The following is a 9,993-nucleotide window of genomic DNA, read 5'->3' on the forward strand; positions in this document are numbered from 1 at the left end:
GAATGTAATTGAGACCTATTATCAGCTTCTAATCATTTCCCCTCTTCTTATTATAAAACTTCCCCCATAAAGATTATTTTTTCAGTTGCGTTGTCAACTCGCTTGTTTTATTTCATTAACATTAGTCTTAGCCTACGATGATGATAAGTAAAATTAAATAACAAATAAATGAAAATAGATTTTCTCTCAGAACAGCGTCCTGGTAAATTCGCTTGCAATTGCCTTGTCATTTATGAGGTTCCTTACTAGTTAACGTTGTCAGGTTATGACGCTCACGGGGAGACATTCTTTCCGAAAGAGTCATCTAAGATTTTTAGAAGAACCTGTGTTTCTTCTTCTTCTTGTTCTCCCCCTCCGCCGGCGGCTGGGGATCCACAGAAACCTGACGTCTGGGTAGCAGGGGCGGCGGACTCACATCTTCTTCTCCATCTCCACCTCTACCACCATTGGCCTCCAATCCTCCTCCGTTGAGCGTAGGAGACAGAGGCCGCGGTGGCCGTAGGATGGAGGTGAGCGGTGGCTGAGAGGCCTCTTGTCCATCCTCCTCGATTCTGTCCAGCCGCGAACCGTGCACCGAGGCCATCTCCGAGGGAGTCTTCACCTGCGAGCCACCCTCATCCCCAAACTCACTGGCCATGTTCATGCCGATGGTAGCGCCCACTTTCGCGCTGGCCGTTTTAAAGTGATCACTCAGCTTTATCTGAACCACATTGATGAACATGGAGGTCAGGGCCAAGCCAAATATCAGGTAGATCATGCTGGCCATCACGTAGAAGGCATTGCCAGGCACAAGGTCGCCGAAACCAATGGTCGACATCGAGATGAACACGTAGTAAAAGGCGTCCAGGGTTCTCCACTCTGTCTCCACAAGCTTAAAGCCGAATGTTCCCAGAAGGATGTACGATATGAGCAGGAGAGACGCCACCGATACGGGCAGGTTGAATTCATCGTCCACCTCAAAAGTCTCTGGATAGGGCGACGTGGGCGTCTCCGGATGCGAGGTTCCTAGCGAGGTTCTTCCAGCCTCGGCATCCGCCCCCGACTCGTCCTCTTGGTCCACACTTGACTTGCCGAAAAACATGCTCGGTCGCCGAATGGCCATGTCGTAGACCGTGTTAAAGCCGGTCATTGCGTCCCGGAACTGCTGCTGCTTTCGGATTCTTCGACAGGATCGGGTGTAATACACCCGTCTCACATATGCCCACAGGAACTTGACGCAGCGCGTGAAGAGTTTTCCCAGATCGGCAAGCACGATCAGAAACATTGGGATACCGATGATGGCGTATACGATGGTCAGCGATCGTCCGAGGTCCGTCTTTGGAGTGATGTGACCGTATCCTATGGAGGAGATGAAGGAAGATGATGTTTATAAATAGTTCAAGGAAGAAAATTATTATTATTTTGGTTAATTAATAATAAAGAAATTGTGGTTTTTCCACTGTTTTTATAGCTTACTTAATAACTTTTAAAAAAGTATAATATTCGACATTTAATGTAAATAATAATCCTGACTTTCGAATGGACCCATTAGATCTGTTACCTATGGTTGTGATGACGGTCCAACAGAAGATAAAGCAATTGACAAAGTTCCATGACTTTTGACCTGGATAACGTCTTAACCCCAACTCGGCCAGGTTATTTAATTCATCTTCGAAATTGCGCAACTTCTGGCGTGCTAGAGACTTCCAGTCTTCCTCTCTGGCAAAGATACAAATGGATGACTCACCAAACCGTTCCACTAAGCCCTAACATTGGCCCTACCTCATGTTGTGGCTGACATCCCACAGTTTCTCGATGAAGTCCCGCTTGACCTTGCGCACCTCGCATTTGTATATATTCTCAGAAGCCCCTTCCGTGTACCGGAACATGAGTCCTCCGAAGCCCAACAGCATGGTCAAGCAGATGAGGTAGGCAATGCACTTGTTGCGCAGCTGACACAGCTCCTTAACCTGCTGGGGATAATCCAGCTTGAGGCGTTTCCATTCATGCCGGGCTTCCAGGCTGAGGTGATACAGAAAAGCCCTGGAGGCCAACTTCTCTGGCAGTACTTCTGTGATTAGATCGGTGGTATCTTCGCTTTTGACCTTCTTCTTCCGCCTGAAGAGATTTTTTATGCGTTGCAAGAAGCCTGGCTTTTGTTCAGTTTTTATGGTGGATTGCTCTTGTACCAAGGATACTTCAGCTCCTGATTCAGCACCTGGGCCAGGTTTATTGTCGACAGCTATTTCTGGGACTTGAGGCTCCTGAGCTGTTCTTTCCAGGCTGCCCGATCTCTTAGCCCTAAGGGGCCGCTCCAAACTGGAACTCCGCTTTTGAGGTTTCTCTTCCTTGTCAACCATCCTCAAGCTGTGACTGCGACGCACTCCCTCTGCCGTGAGGATTTGCTCTGCCAGAGCAGCTTCAGCCTTTGCCGCCCGCTCGGCTGCCTCCATGTACTTTTGCATTAGCTCCGATTGCTGTTCCGCCTCTGTGATTTTTGGCTTTATCACCTCGCTCCTGGACTCACCTACCTCCACGTACTCGTGCTTCCGAATGATCTGCTCCCGCTGTTCTGGAGTCTTAGATCGTCGTTGGGGTCTTACTGGCGACAGGGAATTGTTACGGCTAACAGATAGCCTTTCCGGTGGTTTTGGAGGTGCCGATGGCGGTGGTGGTGGAGCACCGCGAATAGGAGCAGCTACAAAGCCTTGGGGAATATTAGGGGCTCGTGATCTCGTAGGAATCTCCTCCACTGCCTCAGCATCGGAGGAGCTGAATTGGGTTGAGGATTCTTCGTATCCGCTACTTCGATTTCTACCACGAGTCTTGGGTGCCTCATGCCGCTGAAGCCGTAGGCTATGAATGAGACGACGGCGCTCCTCCTCGTCCTGCGGCAGCTGGATGCGATCACTTAGCTTGCGGTAGCTCTGCAGGAGGCGTTTCCTCTCCTCGTGGTCCAGCTGCTGACGGTGACGCATCTTGTGCTCCCGCTTTTCACGTTCAAAGAGTCTCTTCTCAGCTTCGAATCGCCTTCGTTCGTCCTCGAACCGCTGCAGGTTCTGCTCTAGCCGGGTTAGCGTATCCTGAGTCTGACCAAGATTAGGGATTCGTCTCTGTTGCTGGCTGCTGCTTCCAGTGGTTAGCTCGCTCTCACTGGACTCCTCCTTGTTGCGCGGGGAGGAGAGACTACGGTGTTTAATGAGGTGATTGGCATCCGGACTACTGAGTTTCTCTGCCTCTCGCGGCTGCGACTGACTTCGAGCTGAGGAGCTGGCAAAGCTCTTGTCCCGCTTTCTTAGTATCTTGCTCTCGTGGGCGGACAAAGTGCCTGGAGGTCTTATTTGCATGCGAATCATTTGGGGCGAGGGATCCGGAAAGGGGTCAGGACTCGCGTCGTCCTGGAGAAGGACATCTGCGGTGACGGGAGTCGGCTCCCGGTGGCTACGTCCCAAACGTCTTCGATGACGCTGTTGCTGTCTGGGGTCCACTGGCTGCTCCATCATGTCCAGCCGCAGTCGTGTGCTACTTTCTCGATCTATCTTTGTGCTCGTGTTCTAGCCATCTATTTTTAACTGCCCAACGAGGCGTTCATATTCCACATATGAAAATATGCCTCTGGGTAATTATATCACTTTTAATTGCAAATTCCTATTGGCTGTTCTCTAACTATATTTTGCAGTTCCTCCTCAAACGCTTGCCACCAAATAGTTTCGTAGTTTTTCTAAATTATTTATGTATTTGACAACCGCAATTATATATATGTATGAATTTATATATCTGTTTCTATAGACCTCGTAGAACTCGACGCGATCGAATAGATTTAGTTTTTATTGCTCGCTGACTCGACCACGGCTGGCATCACACTGCTGAGAGTGCCGAGAAAATTCATTTTTCAAATTTCATTTTGGTTTTCTATATTTTTGGCAGATGTCTCAACAGCTGTTCTCATGCATATGTATATAAGATGCATACGATGATGAGAAAGATATTATCTTGTTTATAGATTGTTTAATTTCTAAAACAAGTACGATTAATTCTGTGCTCGTCGCTTTGTTTACTGAGTTAGTTCTTAGTTTTATCCGATGCATTCTATATGAATTGTCTGTTTCGTAAGAAACCTCGCATCTAAACAAAAATAATTATCAAACTCCAAAAGTGAAATTCCTTTCTATTATAAATGTTTAATTAAATCATAAATGTCAACTCTACATTAACCATAGAATACTTTTACAGTAGAATGTATTTTAGACACCGTTGACAAATCGTATACGTAATATTTTTTAAAAACGCCCGCCAGTTTGGGTAATTGTGACCATAAAAATATCATACACCGAATATACTAAAACACATGGTATAAGTCATCGACTTATCGATTAAAAATTTCAATTTGTCCCGTCTCTAAATATTTTGGTTGATCGGAACGCGCACGTGTTTTTGTGTTCAATTTTAATAATATTTTAAAATGGGATTTGGTAAACCTCGTGGCGGCGGCGGAGGCGGCAGAGGATTTGGAGGAGGCGGCGGAGGTCGTGGTGGTGGTGGAGGACGTGGAGGTGGAGGTAATAACTTCAGATCCAACGGCGGCGGAGGCGGAGGATTCGGCAGAGGAGGAGGTGGACGTGGTGGCGGCCGAGGAGCTTTTGATAATGGTATGTTGATGGAATGAGTATTTCCATTAATTCCACAAAGGAGTTTCTTAAGTTCGTTCCATTTCGTTTGTCATATAAACCGCTTTCATTTAATTTAAATATTAATACATATGGCTGTACATATCTGTACATCTAAAAAACCACGTTGTTTACATATATTGTGCCCCCCCATCTATAGAAGTATGTAGGGTTATATTAATAAACCCCAACTGGAAGTGTTTTTCTAAAATATACTCTATTTTGACGGTCAGGCAAATTGCCAAATCTTTTTTCCACTTTATCTAATGGTTATTTATCTTCTACTATAGGACCTCCGGAGCGAGTTATACCTCTAGGAAACTACGTTTACTCATGCCAAAATGACCTCGTGTGCAAGGTTGGGATCCAGGATGTCCCATATTTCAACGCGCCAATTTTCCTCGAAAACAAGGAACAAGTAGGCAAAATTGACGAAATCTTTGGAACCGTTCGGGATTACAGCGTGTCCATCAAACTGTCGGATAATGTCTATGCAAACAGCTTTAAACCAGACCAGAAATTGTATATCGACCCTGGAAAGTTACTGCCAATTGCCAGGTTTCTACCAAAACCTCCACAACCGAAAGGAGCGAAAAAGGCCTTTACGAATAACCGCGGTGGAGGCGGCGGCGGTGGCGGAGGTGGTTTCGGAAACCGAAGCGGCGGTGGTCGTGGAGGAGGTAATATTCTAATATTTATGTCTACTGAAGATGTTCTAACTCTTATTCTCAACAGGTGGCCGAGGTGGTGGCGGACGAGGTGGAGGCGGTGGCGGCGGATTTAACAGAGGTAGAGGAGGCGGAGGCGGCGGTGGCGGTGGTGGCTTCAACAAAGGAAGAGGAGGAGGTGGAGGTGGCCGGGGGCGATGGTAATTTTCAGTATCTGACCCGCATCAAAACATTTAAAGAAATGTACAATCAAATTATTGTACATGTCCAAATAGTTTTTAAGCCAAGGCACTTTTGGGTATTATTCGCTGACCAACCAATCGAATATTTTACCTTAATTGCTTCTAAAATAAATATATTAAAAATGTAAACTTGCTTATCTGATGAAACAGACAGGGAAAATGTGTACAAAGTTATGGTCTTGGGTAAACTTGATCATTAAAGAAAACTTAAACTGCCGCACAAGAAGTTAATTAAACTTAATTTTTATGGTACATCCCAATAATTGAGTTGTTTATCATTTAAGACAACAAATTAATTAGCAATTGATGTCAAGACTATTCCCGTTTTTAAAGAGATAGTGCTTAGGACGAAATACAGAGTATCATAAATATTTTTAGACAGAAAGAGTGTGAGATAATTTCGTACAATGGTAATTTGTATTGATGGGCCTTTAACGAATTGTTATATTGAAATATAACTTTATGAAAACGAACTAAAACATGATTTATTTACAGTTTGTACAAGTTTGTCGGATTGTCTTCAATGTGTTAGACTCGTCCGATTGGATTAATACACCTCCAGCAACAACATAATGAAAAATAGATAATGGATGAATGATTTGTGAAGTTGTGGGAAGTTCGAAACACCTAGGTTTTAGGGAATAATAATGTATCAGATTTATAGTAGCATCACACTCATCCGAATTCCCTTGAAATTTTATGAATTCTTCGAGGTTTGTTTAAAATGCCCAATACTGTTTGGCATGGGGGTTTCCTTCCGCTTTCCACTAGCTGTTCGATTCGTGCATATAATTTGTTAAATTTGCAGCTGTTCTCGAAATGAAAAAAATATTTATGGAATTATATTTGCCAAAAATTAAAAATAATTTGTTTTTGCCCTCTCGTATTTTATCTTTATCCCCGCTGACGTCATTGTTAGCATAGAGCATTTCTCCACTTCCAATTTTCATATAAATTAAATGTTTTGTTAAATTTTCATCAGATACTTTCCGGAACCCCTTTAAATCTTCCCGCCCCGCGAAATGTCGGATGGTCCAGCCCCTCCCATTTCTCCACCGAAACGTTGATGACGGATCGTATTCGCTTTTATGGAATTTCGTTGCGATTTTGTGTTTGTTTATTCTTGGCAATTTCATTCAACATTTCCGAATTGCCTTCGAGATTTGTTTTCCATTTGGGCATGCACCATTTTTATAAAATTGTCGGCCTTTGCCTCCAATCGCCCGTAGAATGGTTTCACTAAGCGTTATTTTAATCGCAGCAGCAACAGTTTTATGATAGACAGCGAATATTGATTTTTCTTGGGGAATTATAAAGTGTTTTCCGGTTTATTGATCTGTTCAATTTTGTGTTTACTCTCCACATAAACTAATAAAAACTTTATTATAAAATCCTTACATTATTAGTGGTCATTCAGGAGACAAAATATATAACAATTTCATAGGCAATTGACGAGACACATTTTTTGAATATTTCATTGTGTCATGGTTGAATTAGATAATATTTCTGTGACATTAAGGGCCTAAAAATAGGTAAGTACTAAGTATAGTAGACATCGATTCTCAACTGAGTCATACTGAAGACTCTCGATTTCAAATCAAATACTAGATCATAAATGAGAAGTGCTTCTCAACCGAATGTTTTGTTTATACTTGTGCCAATTTTGACAACTTGATTATATTAAATGCACTCGAAAAGCACAATTTGCAATTCTGTTTACACGGCACCCGTTTAAAGTAGCAAATTCTGTCGTCGTGTTGCGGCAATAATTTGGCAATTTGTGTTAATTGCTTTTCTGTTGATGTGGGTGCAAAGTTTTCCACACTCGAGGATTTATTTGAATTTATCTCTTACTTTCCGTTTGGAAACTTGTCAAAAGTGGCGACGCACGAAAATAATTTATTTTACTAGAAATACGCCTTCCATTTTCTCATTTATCTTGCTGAAAGTTTAAAAAGTCGTCTGGCGAAAGATAAAATTCGGTACAAATCCAAAAAACAAGTCAATCGAATAAAAGTGGCTATCAAATCATTAACTAACCACACAATGAATATGAAACATAATTTCCTAAGAAAGAACAATAATTTAAAATATGAATTTACCGCACATATTTGTTCGGTCGAAATCATTTGCATTTTCATGGCATGTTTATGGCCGAGAAAAGTCTTTTGCAAATTAAAAGTGAAATTAAAAACAAATTTGATTAAGAACGTGTAAAGAGAAAATTCGGTGAAAATTTTGGTATAAGGTGTAAGAGTGTTTGGTGAGTTATTTATAAGACTCAATTAAGAACAGTGACAGTATTCCAAAGAATGCCGACGTCTCTTGAGAGCATCTCATAACTATAACTGTCTGCTCGAGAAGAGACACAAATTTTTTATCTCCCAAATGCCGACGATCGCAAAAATATTCGAAACTATTTCCATCTTTCGTGTCACATATTTTGTTGGCTTAATAATGAAGAAGCATAAACATAAATAGACGGTCTTGCGTCCCGAGAAAACATATATCTAATCTGCGTGGGAGTCTTTGCACTCCCAATGTTACGAAAACTAGAGCTCCACTCACCTATGGTTGTATAAATGGTGGCTGCATAGACCATGGCGTCCCAAAAGGACCAGGGATCCGGCTTCTTCTCCATTTGATCTCTCAGTAGCGATTCGACCGGCGATGAGTATTTGTTTAATATTTTCAGAACTTCAGCGTCGAATTTTACACCCTTCAACTGTAGGTACCACAAAATTATAGATTATGTTTGATATTACATATAAATTGAGCACTCTTACCGTTGTGTTGGTGGCAATACTACGCATGTCATCGAAGAAAAGTTTCTGTTGATTCTGCAGCTGCGCTTTTTCGTGCTCGGCCTGTCGGACTGATATTGGTTGAGTTTGTGGTGGTTCAAAGTTTTCTTAAAGAGGGGAAATTGGTATTGGAAGGATTTGGAGAGGATTCGGATCAAGGTTGCGTCTTAATCAAGTGAAATTGGAAAGCTGCCAGCAGATTTGCATTTAATGCTTGAAGCTTAGCGCAATAAATCAAGGTGATTTTGCTGGCAAATTGAATTTGGAATTGAAAGCTTTTCCAATCACAATAACTAGGCGAGGGAGAAGCCTCCATTCCGGGACTCCTCCATCCGCTCGTTAATCATCTGCAACTGGACGTCTTGGTTGTTTATACGACACATTATTCCCCTCGCAGCCGCGATTCATCTATACATATACTCGTATGTGTACCTATGAGATTCGAGTGTTCCACGGATACTGAATGGATACTGAATCAGTCGTCTGCCAAATTGATGGGGCATGTTTTTACGATTACAATACAGCGCACACATTCGGCAGGTGTATTTATTTGAATGGCTGGGAACTGAACTGTTTACTATTTTCCAAACAATTGCCGAAGAGCTTGATAAGCAAACAAAGTCGTCTGTTGCACTTCTCTGTCCGGATATCTTTTCTTTTTCTTTTGGGTAACCTAATGAACTTGTCTAGGGGAGGGGCCAATAAAACAACTTATCTGCTGTTGATAAGAGGGATTGCTCAAGAGAACCTGCAAGGCTATGGTACTCACCTTCGATGGCCTTAAACAGGAGCGCTCCACCCACGTTGTAGAGCGCCAGAATGATGATCAGGAAGATGTGGGTGAACCAACGGCGCGACAATTTGCTAAGCTTGTTGTACATGCCGAAGGTGAACTTCTCGCCAAAGCTCATACCCGTCTTTGTGAGATCCAGGAATCCCTCGTAACCCTTGGTCATGAAGTTCCCGGACCCGAAGGGATTTGCCATGGGTGGCCAGTAGGGACCCTGGGTCCCATTGCCCGTGTAGTTGGTTTGAGCGGTGTATGGTGGCTGGGCACTTGGTGGCATAGATGATTGACTCATCGCCGATCCGCCGGTCAGATTGTGGATATTGATCCTTGGTGGACGATTGGCTCTGCGAGAGGGCGGCGGAGTGCTCGGAATGGGCGTAATGCTTTGTGCCTGTGACATTGTCGAGGTTTCTTCTATTTCAAAATCTTGGAATAACTATATTTCTATAAGGCCTTTGATTGGGCCTCTTTTATCTTCAACTGCTGACTACAAGAACTCAAAACATTTGACACTTAATCTTCATTATTCAAGTTCCGTTCACATATATGTTTACTTATATATTTGTATTATTTTTAAGTTTATAAGTAGAAATGCCGTCGCGATTCCAAGGCGCCGCGTATTTATTTCTCCCCGTATTTTCCGATGCTAGCTGTTTCTTCCCGCTTCCGACCGCCTCGTTCTTGAATCCAATGCGAACTGAACTGAAGCAAAATGTTTTGGCCAACATCGGTGCTGTGTTGTGTGTCGCTGTCGCTGGGAATTCAGTAGTATTTGTATCGGCCACGAATCTCCGGCTGCCGACTATGACGACATCGACAGTCATGAGCTCACGGGTCCATCGA

At 43.1% G+C, this 9,993-nt stretch overlaps 2 protein-coding genes across 4 annotated transcripts; one reads left to right on the forward strand and one right to left on the reverse strand.

Annotated features, from left to right (window-relative positions):
- Positions 1-85: 85 nt before the first annotated feature.
- Positions 86-9,989, reverse strand: LOC108109184 (potassium channel subfamily K member 4). 3 transcript variants are annotated; one of them, XM_017217616.2, is made up of 4 exons: positions 9,130-9,989; positions 8,343-8,431; positions 8,125-8,281; positions 86-1,338 (listed from the first exon to the last, which is right to left on the reverse strand). In XM_017217616.2, the coding sequence occupies exons 1-4, from the start codon at positions 9,548-9,550 to the stop codon at positions 314-316; spliced, it is 1,692 nt and encodes a 563-aa protein (XP_017073105.1). In that variant the 5' UTR covers positions 9,551-9,989; the 3' UTR covers positions 86-313. The 3 variants fall into 3 exon arrangements, with proteins under 3 accessions (XP_017073105.1, XP_017073104.1, XP_017073103.2); XM_017217615.2 differs by having other exon boundaries at positions 8,343-8,467; XM_017217614.2 differs by lacking the exons at positions 8,125-8,281; positions 8,343-8,431; positions 9,130-9,989 and adding exons at positions 1,541-1,698; positions 1,762-3,828.
- LOC108109185 (probable H/ACA ribonucleoprotein complex subunit 1) lies at positions 4,374-5,685 on the forward strand. Its single transcript, XM_017217617.2, has 3 exons — positions 4,374-4,628; positions 4,937-5,326; positions 5,382-5,685. Exons 1-3 carry the CDS (start codon positions 4,442-4,444, stop codon positions 5,516-5,518), a joined length of 714 nt encoding a protein of 237 aa, XP_017073106.1. The 5' UTR covers positions 4,374-4,441; the 3' UTR covers positions 5,519-5,685.
- Positions 9,990-9,993: the final 4 nt, after the last annotated feature.

This window comes from Drosophila eugracilis, unplaced genomic scaffold (assembly GCF_018153835.1).
Source record: "Drosophila eugracilis isolate 14026-0451.02 unplaced genomic scaffold, ASM1815383v1 contig_1765, whole genome shotgun sequence".
Lineage (NCBI taxonomy): Eukaryota > Metazoa > Arthropoda > Insecta > Diptera > Drosophilidae > Drosophila > Drosophila eugracilis.

What these genes read in the sequence shown, in the direction of transcription:
- LOC108109184 (XM_017217614.2), bottom strand. Translation starts at nt 3,482, where the DNA reads ATGATGGAGCAGCCAGTGGACCCCAGACAGCAACAGCGTCATCGAAGA. An exon ending in GATGTCAGCCACAACATGAG is followed by an intron (nt 1,699 to 1,761) that starts GTAGGGCCAATG and finishes TATCTTTGCCAG; the next exon opens with AGAGGAAGACTGGAAGTCTC. An exon ending in GACCGTCATCACAACCATAG is followed by an intron (nt 1,339 to 1,540) that starts GTAACAGATCTA and finishes TCTCCTCCATAG; the next exon opens with GATACGGTCACATCACTCCA.
- LOC108109185 (XM_017217617.2), top strand. Translation starts at nt 4,442, where the DNA reads ATGGGATTTGGTAAACCTCGTGGCGGCGGCGGAGGCGGCAGAGGATTT. An exon ending in CCGAGGAGCTTTTGATAATG is followed by an intron (nt 4,629 to 4,936) that starts GTATGTTGATGG and finishes CTTCTACTATAG; the next exon opens with GACCTCCGGAGCGAGTTATA. An exon ending in CGGCGGTGGTCGTGGAGGAG is followed by an intron (nt 5,327 to 5,381) that starts GTAATATTCTAA and finishes TATTCTCAACAG; the next exon opens with GTGGCCGAGGTGGTGGCGGA.